Raw genomic sequence first — 15,805 nt, 5'->3', positions numbered from 1 at the left:
TGAGGAATTTGCCACAACATTTTAGGATGATGATTAGACCACCAAGGCATTGGCCCATTGTACTTGAATATACACATCGTATGAATATAATATATTGATAGCCAAAGTTACCTGTAATGTCCTGATGTGACCTTTTCACACATCGCCCCATTGCTAACGGGGACCCCCTCTTTGCTAGCTTACTGCGTCGTTAGGTTAGGGTTTTGGCTGCTTAGTGGGCAATTTTGCGTTTTCCGTGCTCGGGTCTCGGAGTTTTGATCATGCCTAGTGCCGTCTAGGATTTTTGAAGTGTTAGGATCAAGTTGCAAAAGATGATTATTTTAATGATCCTAAGTTTTGCTAAGTGTTTGAGCATTTGAACGTTAACGTGTTTTTAAACATGCGCATCAATAATTTTAAAGTGCTAAGATATTCATAGACCTTTTGGAGTTGTTTTCTTGCTCCTAAGGTAATATTTAATTTGGTTTCGCACTTTATTCCAACATTTTCCTAGCGTTTCGCTCATATTTTTGGAAAATTAGTCTAAGTCCAGTTAAATTTAAAGTCGCTGAGTGATTTTGAGTGGTTAAAATGATAAAATCCTAAGGGAAATCCTTATTCCAAGGGTTAAAGGGTCAAAATCCATGTTAGAGGTGATTTTCCCCTCACATTCCAGACTACCCAACCCATTCCCCCACTCAAAATCCATACTACACATGGGTTTCCCCTGGAATCCATACTGGCCACTAATTTCTCCCACTGTTTATCCACATCTGGAGCGATTTTCCCCTTGGAGATGCTAAAATTTGGCTAAGTGTCAGGATTTATCCAGACACCCATCGAATTTCCCCTGGGAGTGCGGATTGGAGTGCAAGGATAATTCCATGCCTGGGTTGTTTTTCCACCAGTATTTTTGTGACAACTAAGTTAGGATTTTTGTCCGGATTTTTATCCAGACAGGGATCGATTTTCCCCTGAGCATTTTTGTCCGGATTTTTGCCCAGACAGGGATCGATCTTCCATTGGGAACATTATGAAGAGTTTTTTGAGTCCGGATTTTTGTCTAGACTGAGGTCGAATTTCCACCAGGGAGGTATTTTTTCAAGTTAAGTGATTTTTGAGTGTGGATTTTTGTCCAGACACCCATCGAATTTCCCCTGGGGGGTGATTTTTTCAAAATGAGTGCATTTTTGTTTGGATTTTTGTCCAAACTCATATCGATTTTCCCCTGGAGGGTGATTTATGTGCATTTTGATGATTTTGAGCATGGATTTTTATCCAAGCATGGGTTGAATTTCCCCTCTGGGGCAAATTTTGACACTTAAGTGATTTTTGAAGGGATTTTTTAATCCCAACCTATAGCGATTTTCCCCTAGAGGCTTTATTTTGGATTTAAATTGGAACTTCGGCATTATTTTATTATTATTTCTGCCAGGTGTCTCCATGAGGGCGATTTTTTTTTCAAGTTGGGCGAATTTTTTTTAGCAAGGCATTTTTGTGAAGTGTGGGATTGAGGATTTATTTTCGTCCATTTTTTCCAGCTTGCTGATTTATTCCTCTTGGCTGCCATTAAAGACCAGTTTCAAATTTTCGATTTTGCTAAGTTTGGCGATTTTTTCCAAATTTAGCATTTTTTGGTGAAAGTTGGTGAATTTGTGTTTGGAGACCTTGGGCGATTTTTCCTCCACCATTGTTGCTTGTTGTTCAGACCTTCATTTCTGCAGATTGCTGCCATTGACAACAATTTTCAGAATTTTGAAAATTTCGATTTTTTGTTAAGGCAGGCAAATTTTTGTGTTTGGGGTTTTCAATCCCAACTTGGGCGATTTTTTCCAGATTATTGCCATCCTCCATTATTGCAGATCCGAGCTATCCATTGGCATCAATTTTTAGATTTCCATTTTAGTGCTAGACTTGGGAAAATTTCGATTTTGCTTGGAGGCCACATTTTGGTGGATTTTTCATGCATGTTTGTTGGCTATTTTCATTTCCAGCCTGCTGATTCGCTTCAGATCTGAGGTTTGCTTCAGATTTTGACCTCCATTAATGGCTGCCATTAATTTTCAGACTTAAGTTTTTATTGCCCAGCCAATTCTAACTTAAATATTTAGCATTTGGAGACATTTTGTGGAGTTTTCTGTGCACTTTTTAGACCATTTTATCGCTGTTGCAGGTCTGAAACTCCATTGTTAGGCGTTTGTCCTCAAAAGTTTTCATTTCCAGCCACCTAACCAATTTTGGCGAATTTGCTTGGGGCTGTTTCCTAAGCCATTTTTCATCATTTTCAGGGATTTAAACCACTTTGCAAGGTGCTGGTAAGTTTGAAGTGTTCGATTTTCAGACTTGTCCTTAGAAAACTAATTTTTACCAGCCATACTTACATTCCAGAAAATGATTGTTTTCATCAATAAAACTGATTTTTATTGATTTTATGCACATTTTGAAGATTACAACATATTTTGAAAGTCTGAATTTTCAGGTGTCTTCAGAATTTTGACCTCCATTGTTGACTGCGGAAGGTGTCTTCAGACATTCATTGTGTGAAAACACAACCTTTCACACCTTTCCTAAGTCATCATCAATACGGTATACTCCTTTGCATTCTTTGCTTGCATATTTTCTAAGCGTAAGGAGGTATAAATGAATTTTTATGGAAGGCTTCCATGCCTTAGTGTTGTCACACATTGAACGTAATTGCTAAAATTTACCAAGTGTATGGATTATTTTCCTGACTCCATGCTCTAAACTAGCTAAATCTCTAGAAAGTCAGGAATTTTATTACAAGTATTTATTTTTATCCTAGGACTAACTTCCAGTTTCGTACAGGTGTGATGTCGAAGTCAGGATACAAGGAAAGGAAAGAGCTGCTGAAGACGTTGGAGACTGGATTTTATCCAGAGTTCAAGATTTCATCTAGATGGAGGGAGATCACTGATACCAACATGCATTTCTTGGACTTCGACCAGATGTAGCGTCGGATGTTCGGATCCAGAGATCAGGTTCCTTCTCCAACATATGCGAATGTTATGAAGAGTGGCATTTTCCATGCCGCTGGGTTTCCACAATCCATGCAGTGCAGTGAGTTGATCCTGGAGTGTGCACGATGTTACGATCCGCTCACAAGAATGATCAAGAGTCCGAAGGGTGTTGTCATTGCCTACCTTGCTGAGGATGCCATTGCTGAGGTATTTGGAATTCCATGCAGTACAGACATGAAGGATGTGACCAAGGAAGATTATGCAGATAGATACACGAAGAAGATGGGTGTATGCAAGAGTTTAATTAATAAAGAATGGATGATTGAACCTAGGAATCATCATTCCAAGGCTCCCAAGACACTTATGTGCGTAGATTTTAAAGAGGAATATAGTGATTTGATATTCCTACTCAACAGAGTGATGGGAATGCTGCAGGGAGCAATATTTCATGGATGGATGTTCTACTTCATTCAGGATTGTCTTAAAGGAATACTAGTGAATTGGTCTAAGATCATAAGCGACAATCTGGATTTTCAGTTGAGGAATGTAGAGCGGTCCAAGTCATTCGCCATGACTTCTTACCTGGTGTACCTGCTTGCACGATTTGTTTCATACAGAGGATTAATATGCAAAGGTGAAGTCGGGAATGGGCAAGGACAGTTTAAGAGTTATGAATGCTACCCCTAGTTGAGTATGCACAGAATTGAAGACTATAAGAAAGTGAATGATGCATTCACTATGTACATCACACGGATGCTGCAGGGTGGAATCCACAGAAAATTGTCCACGGAGGCAACAGAGTTAATAGAGAAATATGGATCGTGGTGTATACAGTTTCCCACTTTCACATACCTCAGGATTCATGGGTTTCAATCTGAACCCCACAAACTTCCTAGGTATCCTACTGACAGAATGATATTGTTGGAAGTGGTAAGACAACTTCTAGAGTTCGATGTTATCCAGAGAGAGAAGCACAGGACAGGAATGACATTCCCTATTTCAGTTGGGAAGACGTCAGAGGTCTGCCAATCCGCCATAGCTGCTAGCACTGCAGGTGAGGAGATTGCATTCTACAGATTTGCTACCTACAAGAAAAGAGAGAGATTCGATCCAGACAAGAAGGTCGGAAGGATCAGAGGAGAGAAGTTCACTCATAAGGTTGACATAGAGGATTATTGGGCTAACTTAATGGACGAACAAGCAGTGAAGAGAAGAGTGTGGTCCAGAATGTCAGTGGATTTCATGAGGAAGTGTGGACTTTTCTTCATCCCTGATCAGGTATTAGATGATAGAGATCATACACACCCACATTATGAGAATGAAATGAAGAAGGCAATCCTATTGCCAAATTGGTCAGAGTCAGAGGAGACTGATTTGAATATATTGATGAGAGAAGTCTTGAATTTCTCCCGCACATGGGTAGATATGCAGATGAACAGATTAGTTGACATGGGTGTTCCCTTCACTTATGAGAGGATGAAGACGAAAGAGTCTACTTCCGAGGATGATCAGAGGACTGTCAATGATGTCAGGATTCATGCAGACGAAGAAAGTCAAGCTCCCAAGAGAAGGAAGAACATGCCTGGAGAAGTCAAGGCTAGAGGGAAGAAGATTGAGGATGTGAAGAAGAAACAAAAGACTATCATTCCTTCACCCCCTCCCAGTGTCTCATCAATCGAAGTGATTGAAGTAACAGAACAAAATAAGGAGACTCAGTAGTGTTCCAACACAGTGATACTACCTGAGAATGCTCAGGAATTTTATGCCACAACAACATCTGCACCTCCTAATGAGAATGATGACTAGCTGGGATCCCCTACTGTCCTTTTGGAAGTTAGTTTGGGAAATGATGTATATGATTGGACCAGGAATAATCTTGATGATAATGATGAAGTTATCTCGACACTGAAGGACCTTGATCGAGAAATATGTCTTGATGATGGTATGGAGATGACCGCTATTCCTGAATGGTTGAGGAAGAGTATGGAAAAAAGTAAACAAATGATAAAGTATAGCCTATTGAGGATATTGATGACTACCTAGCTAGGAGTGCTAAGAAGAAGGAGCCCAAGAGAGCGGAGATTTTGTCGCACATAGCTAGAGATGAGACGGGAATGCGGATTGTGCAGATTGCTGTTCCTAGAGCCGGCGTGACAGTGGACACTGCTACTCCCATGGATTTCCAGATCACTTCAGTTGCCCTTGGTCATCCATCCGCAGGGCAGGACTTTCAGGAGATTGGTGACAACCTCCAAGCAATCAATGCAAAGTTAGACATAGCGATTGCGGAGAATGAAAGGTACAAAGAAGAAAATATTAGACTCAGAGAGTATATTGCAGGGACAAGGCGTGGAGATCCCACCCTTATTTCCCCTATTGCAGTTGACCATGGAATACATCCACACTGCGAGGTAGCGAGAGGTACACACTCAGAGGTGGAAAAGTGGATTGAAAGCACAAGAAAGCAGGCAGATGATTTCCTTACTCAGTTTGTCCAAGCATATGATAAGACAACAACGCTTGTATTCAGGATCCAGTATTTGGAGGGAGTTTGGGAAGAATTCCGGCCTATCCAAGAGAAGACTATTCCACGCCTCCTGGCATTGAAGAAGGTTCCTAATTCCATTTTGGTCAGCAAGAACATTGTGCATAGTGGAGACATATATAATTTCCATGGCTGGTATTGTGCACTAGCTTTGAAGAAATCAGCTTATGAGAATGCCCAATCGAGTTGTATGGAGATGGAAGGATTAATTCAGGACATTTAGATGAAGATCCTTGCCTCGATTGAGGAATTATTGGGTGTTGATGTTAGTGATGCTAGTGGTTTACACTTAGCTGAATTAAGAGACAAGATAAAATTTATGTATTTTTGCCAGTTGGACTCTTTGCAGAAGAGTCAGATAGATGACTTGATCTCTTTGTTGATTCATGTTCATAATTCGCAGAAGCTCATGCCTGAATGGGAGAACACTTTGAATGCTTGCTCGGATTCATTGGATGTGATTGATTTACAGCAAGATACCTTGCCTAGCATTTCCATGGAGGAGTTAGATTCAGTTTTGGCTAGATTCTTGGAGTATGCTAAGAGAGAGAGAGATGCAGGGAGGAATCTTGTAGAAGATTCCCGATATGATGACTAGGTATCTTTCTATTGGGCCATATGTTGGTGGCACCATTTTTGATGTAACCCTAATTAGGGCAATTCTAGGGTTTTGTTGGCATGATCTCGGTCGTTGATCTTAGATCAATCTGGGCCATCCATTTTGTAAGAGACTCTATATATGCCCCTTTGTTTCTCATTTGTAAGAGAGAGTTTTTGTAGAATTGTTGGTATATGCTATAGCTATTTGAATCCTAATCATTGTTCAATTGTTGGTGATTTTGCTCTTCAAGTGTTGTATTTGCATTCATGGTTCTCAATTCCTCCAAGTTAGATTAGAATTTAGATTAGAATTTATTTTCATGTATGTTAGATTGAATGGAAGATTTGTTGAGTATATTTGTGTGGAATCCTTAATCCATACCACTAGCCTCTTTCCGCTAGTAAGTGCGCCTTGTGTGGTCAACTGGAGTTTGAGTAAGCATAACTTCAACTATTATGCGTCCGTTGACAAACATCAACTTGGATGGTGTCTTCGTTTGATGGTAATAGTCTGAAAATCATTAAGTATACCTTAGATGATTGCACTAAGCTTGTGTCAATACCTGATTGTGAGACCTTGCCTGGTTTGATTCCACTAAATCCATTCATCATTCCCTACATTCTTAGGATTAGAATAGATTTCCTGAACCCTATTCTTTTTTTCCCCCTTTTTTTAATAAGAAGTAAATCCAGAGCCCTATTGATAAATCTTAAGTTGTCAGCACACCTATTCCGCATCATTCATGATAATCCAAACATTTGCGTAAGTCCCCAAAGTGAAACACAACAATTCACATCAACCATTGAACTTACGCACTCGTCAAGGCCTGACATGTAGAAACCTTGGAATCATTTTAGTTGATCTCATTCTTAGCATCTGAGGTGATTTTGTTCAAGAGAGGGTAAATTACTTTGGTAATTTATTCTGTATTGTTATGTGCATAAAAAACACATCAACATGTCCCTTTTGGGAATATTACTATATTTTGTCCTAAAATCACAAGTTCAATTAAAATAAGAGATATAGTTCATTTTGAATACAAACTGAACAATTAAAAGATTCTTTTCTAATGTAAATCTTGTTTTAGGTCCTGCAATCAGGTTAGTCAACATTTGAAATGTAATCCATGATACCAACTATTTTTATAAGGGTTAGGGATCCAATAACATATAAATGCATATATAATCAATTTCATTAATGATCATCCAAGGCATATTCCTATAGTAACCATATTAGGAATTAGATAGAAACTTCACAAACCGCAATGTCAAGGATAGTTATCCTTGTATTGCAAGAGCATGGGTGGAAAATAGTCCAGTCTGTCCCTTAGTCCACCTCGGAGGCGCTCCACCCCCTCGATCAAGCCTAGGAGCACTAAACAGCCTCCTAGCTCACGAGTGCTCCATGTAATGCTCCCTTGTTGAAATAGGATTTATTAATACAAAATAATAATAAATTAAAATATAAAAGAATAAAAATAAAAATTAAAGTAATTAAAAAAGTTAGTTAGTTTAATGAATGGTCAAAAGGCATGAAATGAAAAGTTGTGACTCCCTCAAACATGAGATATAAAAGGGAGAGAAGAGAACTTCATTTGGGGAGAAAAGGAAAAAAGGAAGAAAGAAGGGAGCAAAGGAATTAAGGAAGCTCTAATGGGAGGGAGATAAGGAATTTACTCTTTCAAAGGGGCAGCACTGATGAAAGGTTGTGACCCTTTCGAAGGGTGGTGATTGTGAAAGGTTGTGACCTTTAAGAAGAGGTGTGACTCTCCTTCACATTGGAGGATTAAAGTGGAGAAGCTTTCATTTGAGATGGAAGGATCCGTGGAATAGAACAAAATATCTGAAGCATTAAAAGCAGATTTAGGAGCAGGCCTAAATCAGAATTATAAGAAAATCTGGAAGAATGATATGAACATTTATGAAAGAGATCAGAACACAAATACAAATCTGCAAACAATAATAAAGCAGGCTTTGAAGGAAAAGATGAGGAAACATCAAATCAAGACCTGATGGAATAGAAAGGATTCTCATTCACACACATATATATATCTGAGTATAGGCAGCAGATCAGATTGATATAAACAGCATAGAGGGAAACAACTTTGAATTGAATCTGTCCAAATTACCACAGCAGACTGAAAATACATAACCTGCAATAATTCTACAAGTATGTTGGGCAAGATTTAGTGTCCTCACAAAAGGGCGTTGATTATTTTATTGTCATTGATGTCAAGGTTTGCTTATTTGTTTGCTGGGTTAAGCTTCTTATCTGCTTGGTTGTTTGAGCAGCTTGAGCTGCTTGTATGCTTGTTCCAGCTGCCTGTGTGCTTATTTGTTTTGATCAGCAGTCAGCTTATTTGTGGGACCCGATTTCTCTTTGACTCAACAGAGATTCCATTTGGGTAACAGCAGCCTATGCATGGAAGTGATCCTTGTGGGGGCGTTATTTGCTTTTTGACGTGGCTTCCCTGTGTATTAAAGAAATTTGTGGCAGATTTAAAAATGTGGAAGGAAGACGGCTACTGCTGTTACTTTTTTTTTTTCTGTTTTTTTTTTTAAATTCACTTCTTTCTGGAATCGACATAATTATCTTCAGCTGTATGTGGAGTGGGCATATTAATGTTTTTTTTTTTGGAGCTAGCTTCCGTAACAGCATCCTTAGAAGTCATGGTTGGGAACTACATTTTTTTTTTCAGAAAAAGACATCTTTAAGAATTGTATTTGATAAAATTATGTGTGAATCAAAAAATACGAACAGGAATATGAAGCAATGCTTTGGTGTGGGGTGTATTTACCAGTGGATTAAATACGGCTTGTTTAAAAAATCGAATTTCTCTGTGATGCTATTGAATTTGTTGAGTATGGTCTGCAGGTAAAAAATTTAATGCAGTATTGTTTGCGGGGGTTGCAGTTCATACTAAAAATTCGGTTCCTTCTGAATTTGATTTAATTACCTTCTGCTGGTGTCGCTGATTATTTTTAGCACGATTTTCACCTTCTAGAGTGGGCAATGGAAGTTTTTTTTAGTAAAAAATATGATGTGCAATCAATTCGATAGTTGTGCGGCTGGGTCGTGCTTCTGCAACATTTTTGACAGAAGTCGTCTTTTCAAAAAGTGAGTCGGGCATGACAAATGTGAAAAAAACACTCTTCGAATTCTTAATGTAACATAGCCTTGCCGTTGGGAGTTATTACTCGATGCAGTCCGTTGAAGTTTTGTCTTTGCTTCATCGTATCGTGCTGTGGAATGATTTTAGAGTTTAAAAATTTCGGATGCCTGAAGAAAATGTTTTAGTGACTGCCGATTCTTCTTGTGAGTGGTGCGACTAAGTGTGAAAGTGACTCTTTTTGGTTGTGGTTGCAATTATCACTGCAGTTGGTCGATGATTTTTTTTTTATGAAACTGGGTCGTAGCATTAAGAGCATAATTTTGGTGACCACAAGATTATATCAGAGATATATCTGTTAATAAGAACAATGTTTGGTCTTCAGCTATGTGTATGGTATCAGTGTGATAAATCAGTTTGATGAGCATTATTCTGGTAGCGTAGTACCACTGTGTGTTGAGTTCTTTATAGCAGATTATACAACAGAAAGATGCAGGGACAGATAAAAGTGCTGAAATATATATATATATATATATTTTTTAAATATATATATATATCCTTTTGTAAGAGAGTTGGTTCTCTCAAAGGTGTTTGTATGGTTATCATTCTCAGTTGGTGCTGAGTAGAGGGTTGGTGCCCTCTTTAAGATATTGATGAGATTATTGTGCCGTGGTTTTTTACTCGAAAGGGTTTTCCATGAGAAAATTTCTGTGTCTGTCTATGTGCTTAGCTTGCATTCATACATTTACTTTTCAAGTGTGTTCAAGTTTTGTTGGAAGTTTTTAAATTCTCCAATACTGATTCACTCCCCCCCCTTCTCAGTATTGGCTGTGTGCTTTCAAAGGGGTCATTATACTCCATCTTGGGGTGGTGTGCTTGATAAGAGTATGAGACTACCCCCTCCACCAAGCCTGGAAGCTCCATTTTGTGGTGGCATACTTGATGAAAGATAGGTCAAGTCTTCACCTCTTGTGAACTTGAAAGGTTAATCAGCCTTTTTGTTTTGCAACCATTTCTACTCAATTCAAGATAGATTAACTATAGATATGTCACCATATATTTATCAAAGTAGAAATACAACAATCTCACTTAATTCACGAGGCAATACTCAAATTGGAGAAACTATGCAATTACTTACAAATTATCACTATAAAATTTCAGCAAGGGATAATTATTTCATTCCTAAATTTATATCATACACAAACTTACTAATTCAAGGTTAATAAGTTATAACCATTAATCAAATTTCTGCTTTTATTTTCTATTTCCTGATTTCCAGTCAAATGCCTATTCAAGATCAGATTTTCTTGTTCCTTTTCTTATTTCATTGATCCTTCATATCCTTTTATTAATGAAGAGATGCTCCTCTTCTTATGCACTCGCTACCTTTTGCCTTTTTATTTACACTTGATGCCTCTTGATAACACCTGAAGCCTCTTGCTAAATAATAATTAGAGTAAGTGCCGAGAAAGATAGATCTCAGTTGGCCCTCATTAAATAAATTCTGCCAATATTTATTTTTAATGCTGGGTCGGCCTTGCAATAATTGATTACCCAGGTTTAATTATTTAAGGCTGCAATTTGCTAGGTTATAAAACAATAGGGCGAGAGCTCTATATAAAGAATTCACAAGAGACATTGTTTCTAAAAGAAACAATCGTAAACTGAAGCTGAAAATAGAAACTGACTAAAGACGACTAAGATGACTAAGATGACCATTAAAGAAACATTACAATATGCTGATACCCTCCCTTAATGGTCATCATTCTAACTACCCAGAGAAAAACAAAGAAGGTTGCCCCCTTCTTCTTAGAACGTTCTGTGACATGAGCCTGCCATTGGCCCTCCCAGAATCTGCAAAAATTTTGGATGTCACCACAAATCATCCAACCTGATGTTAGTTAACAAAGCTGTCCCTCCCTGTAGCTAGAGACACTGAGAACAACCACATAAACCAAAACTGTGATTTTGAGGAAAAATCGACAAATCCTCTAGTGCTTTAAAAAAAGTCACAAACTTTTGTAGATGAGAACGACACACTAAAACAGACTGCAAGAAGCCATGACTTTTGAGGAGAAAATTGCCAAACCCCAAAACTAAAGATTATAAAGCATCGTTTTTTTCGGAAAAAATGGTAAAAGCCTTAAGACAGGAATGCTTGTACCCTTGATTTTTGAGGAAAAAATCAGGCAAAGCCCAAAATCCCACGCGAACATTGCAAATTACAGATGACTAGACACAACTTTTGATGTGAAAAAAGATCAAAACCGGACACGATTTTTTAAGTGAAAAATCGATCAAAACCCACAGACAAAAAACCAGAAATCTGAGGCACATATCAGAATACAAAACTTTGTTTTTGAGGAAAAAGGGTAAAACCTAACATAATTTTTAAAGGGAAAAAATTTATTAAAACCAATCAGAAATTTTTAATGGAAATTTTTTATTAAAACCCATCAAAACATCTCCAAGCTACCAAACAAAGAGGCAGATTACATGCCCTAGTTGCATTGTTGCAGGGAGATGAAGACATCGAACAAGGCTTGACTCCACGAAGCCCTAGACCGCAGGTACAGAGGATCTGAAACCCTAGGTTGCAGGATACAAAATACAAATGTGGGTTGCAGATTTGAAACACCACAGTCGCGAACAAAAACCAGATATCCATGGGCTCGAAAAAACAAAAGAAAACCTCCACGATCTTCAAATGAGGCACTCAAACTGCCCACGAACACTGGTCCATGAACCCACAAAAATTTCGAATTATAGCTCCAAAAGAGCCCATGAAATTCTGCAAAGATTTCAACAAAACCTCCAACAATTTATAAGAAATCGAAAAAACAAATTTTTGGAAAAAATTCCAGATAAGAAGAGGTTACAAATTTTTTCTCAAAAAATTTGCCAAAGTTTAAGAAATCCCATTGGCCTGCTTTGATACCATATTAAATTATTCGATGTTATTAAACAATAGAGCGAGAGCTCTATATAAAGATTTTACAATAGACGATGTTCTTAAAAAAGAAACAGTCGTTAATTGAAACTGAAAATAGAAACTAACTAAAGATGACTAAGATGACCATTAAAGAAACATTACAATATTCTAATAAATCCTTGTGTCCCTCCATCCCCACATTCAAAAATTTTGTGGAACATTGATTAGAACTAACTATTGTTGAAATAAACAGGAGCCACGCCACAAGATATCATATACAATGTCGCAAATGTGAACCAATAAAAAGTGAGAATTACAATAACAAAGGTAAGTTTTTGGGTAAAGGATCTCTCTAACCCAAGAGTGTCTTTGAAATCTGTAAATTATTCATGCACATGGACAGATTTGAGATACAGTGGATGTAAGAGTGCATTACAATTACTTCACTAATTACTATCACTCCCACTTTTAAATAATCTATGAAGGGACATTAAGGGAGTTAATATGTGACAGGTCAAGCCATTGAAAATCGAAAATGGGGAAAGAATCCTTACACAGTAATAATCCACGGTAATTATTACAGATTGATGAACCATTTAACCTTGATAATTAGCAACGGTTCACTACACTATGATTATCCTTTGGTAATGGTTAGAGATTGACGATGCAACATAACAGAAGCAGTAATGAATGCCCCATTAAGGATTATTTGAAAGTGTGGGTTGTGCGGGGTGGAGTGGGGCGGGGGGGGGGAAGGGAGGCAAGTCCTTGTGGAATAAACTGCATTGATAAAGTCTAGTACTGCACACTAATAGTAATTAAATAATTGTGGCCTTATAAAAGGTTGTTTTAGTTTCTGAAGATTAAATACTATTTGATTTTGATGCCAAGAAATATGTAGATTAGTGTTGCATAGGGACGTCTGTTAATTATATGTTATTATGTTTCTTAATAGACAGTTTGGATTTTGTATGTGCATAAATTCATTTAATGTTCTTGGTGTGTTGGCATTCTTTTTTTTTTCCAGAATCTTTTATTTGTCTTCTCATTTTCTATTAGTTTTGTTTATGTATAGGCCATGGATCGTTTCAAGGAAAATGAGAACTGTGTTCTTGTGGCGACTGATGTTGCAGCAAGAGGTCTTGATATTCCTGGTGTTAGAACAGTCATTCACTATCAACTACCACATTCTGCAGAGGTTAGTTTAACTTTAGGGTATCATACTTTTTTATTTTGCGCTAATTCAGTTTTATGAAAACATGTTTTACTGCTTAGTTTAAAAATTCTAGATCAGGGTTTTCCCATGCAATTGAGCTTAGTGTGTGTAATTCAGGTCTATGTTCATAGGAGTGGGAGGACAGCCAGGGCTGCTACTGATGGATGCAGTATTGCACTTATTGCTCCTAATGAAAGATCAAAATATATTGCCCTTTGCCGTTCTTTTTCAAAGGTAATCAATTAGTAAGACTTATCCTTAGAATTTATCATGGTCCGTTTTTTTTTCAAAACTAAAAAAGTGATTTATACCAAATAAATTAGTCTGAACATAAATGATTTTGTAAAATAACTTGAAAGGCACTTCAAGACTTGTAAAACATTTTTGCAAATTGTTAAATCTCAGATAAATTTATCTATAATAAGATTTGTCATAGATCAATCGTTACTCAGTTGTACTTGTCATAGATGTACTGGTTTTCTTTGCTATGAGTAAGCCTATTTCTAACAAATAATAATCTTATTGATGGCAAAAATAGGAGTGATAATGTTAAAGATACAATTAGTTGAAGGTATAGTCATCACAAGTGCCTGTCAAGTCTATGACTATTATGGGGCTACCATTGCATGTCAAGGCATCCATTGTGAAATTTAAGTTGTTCTCTTTTTGCATATGTTTAATTTGTCTAGCAAGTCTAATGTATGAATATTTTATGCCAATAGTTGTGTATTAGGATTGGGCATACACCTATTTGTGATACTCATTGAACACACACAAACATGTTCATTATGCAGTAATTAAATTTCAGTCCTCCTGATATTATTAGACAACATTATTTGTGGAGGCATTGCCTTTTTTCTGTTCTGCATGTAAAACTATAAAGAGCTCTTTCACACAGCTGTAAAACCTTCAAATTTCTTGAATTATTTTATGATTGTCTTTTGTGTTTGGTAAATCTTTAATGGGTACTAGTGTAACTTATAGTTGTTAACTGTACTGATGATTTGAGAAACAACTTTCTGATTTATGCTCAGGAGTGTTTGTGTTAACTGTTGCTTTAAAAGTAATGCTTTTTTTATGAATTACTTTTAGGATTTTACGTCAACTTATGTTTTTTGCACCTTCTAGGATGGGCTTCAAGTGTTTCCTGTAAATAGCTTATACATGCCAGAAGTTGAAAAGCGCTTGTCTATTGCTCGACAAATAGATCGCATTTTGCGTAAGCATTCTCAGGTAATAGTTGAGTTCTTATCTCTTCAATCAAAACAAAGTAGTGGGATCGAGTTATGAGGATATCTAGTATAATCACCGTGCATATATTTATTATAATTTTTGTATATCTAGTATCAATATGATTTAGCTTTAATTGCTCAACAAAGGAGTGTGATTGAGTTATGAAGATAAATTTCTAAAGTTTCCACTTATAAATGTTGTAGTCTTCCTCTCACATATCCATATTTATGAGTTAATTTATTCATATTGTTTACTTTGATTTGCTTTTGTACAAACAATCCAATTAAAAGCTAACATTCTCGGGCAAATTATCTTGTTGCTCTGTGTAACTGTACATTGAGTTTACTTTCAATCAAGCTTAATGCCAAATATAGCTACCTATTGGCTGTGTTCACCTTTTGATTCCATTGTATATTATTTTGCTTGTTATAATGTCCCTTAAGTAGAATCTGAGTCAACCTTCAACTCATGAGCTATCAAGTTAGAATAACTTAGAATATATGGAATGACATCTACATTTATTTGTAAGTTTTAATTACTAATCTTTATCAAAGTGGGAATTCTAACATTTGCAGATAACAATGTCAATTTGCTACCTCAAACAGCTCTTAAGTTGTAGTGAAACATATAAGAAAAAGTGTAGATCTTTAATGTTAATTGTTTGTCTAGCAGCTATGAGGCTGATTACAAGATTATAATGTTGTTACAGTATTGGTTTAGGAATCAACTGAAAACTGTTTATTTTACTGATTTTTTATCATACTATGTCCTGAAATATTAAGCGATCAGACCTGGTGGCTGCTGAGGATTGTATGCTCTGATATAACTATTGCCGGCACCCAATGCCTGATGCAAATCTGAAATATCCTGTTTTTACTTTATAACAGAATCTCAATTTCAAACACAGATTTTAACTGGTGAACAGATCACACTTGGATTCAAATCAATTCGAGCTCAATACAATTCATTTTATAGTTTTTACACCAAAGAGTTCTAATTCAACATCTTTATTATTAATGAGTTCCTGGAGCACATACTTTCAGAGTGTTACACATTGACAACTTCTTTCACAAGCACAAACATACCACACACTCCTCCTGATGGCAACTAGTCTCCTCTGTCTGGTTCCTGAGATTTAAGATTTATATATTTGCTTCAGCGTTGGGAGGCGCTTCCGCAAATCTTCTCGGCCTAAGTCCTCCACTACTATGG

At 36.9% G+C, this 15,805-nt stretch overlaps 1 protein-coding gene across 2 annotated transcripts in view; it reads left to right on the top strand.

The window, feature by feature from the left end:
- Positions 1 to 15,805, top strand: part of LOC131047130 (DEAD-box ATP-dependent RNA helicase 13) — a 92,203-nt gene that overhangs the window by 39,429 nt on the left and 36,969 nt on the right. The window contains exons 8-10 of one of the 2 annotated variants that reach the window (XM_057980977.2): positions 13,220 to 13,342; positions 13,478 to 13,594; positions 14,489 to 14,593. In XM_057980977.2, coding sequence (XP_057836960.1) covers positions 13,220 to 13,342; positions 13,478 to 13,594; positions 14,489 to 14,593 — 345 coding nt within the window. The remainder of the gene's footprint in view (positions 1 to 13,219; positions 13,343 to 13,477; positions 13,595 to 14,488; positions 14,594 to 15,805) is intronic. The other variant, XM_057980978.2, reaches the window with a different exon arrangement.

This window comes from Cryptomeria japonica, chromosome 3 (assembly GCF_030272615.1).
Source record: "Cryptomeria japonica chromosome 3, Sugi_1.0, whole genome shotgun sequence".
Lineage (NCBI taxonomy): Eukaryota > Viridiplantae > Streptophyta > Pinopsida > Cupressales > Cupressaceae > Cryptomeria > Cryptomeria japonica.
This window is presented reverse-complemented; position numbering and strand designations above follow the sequence as displayed.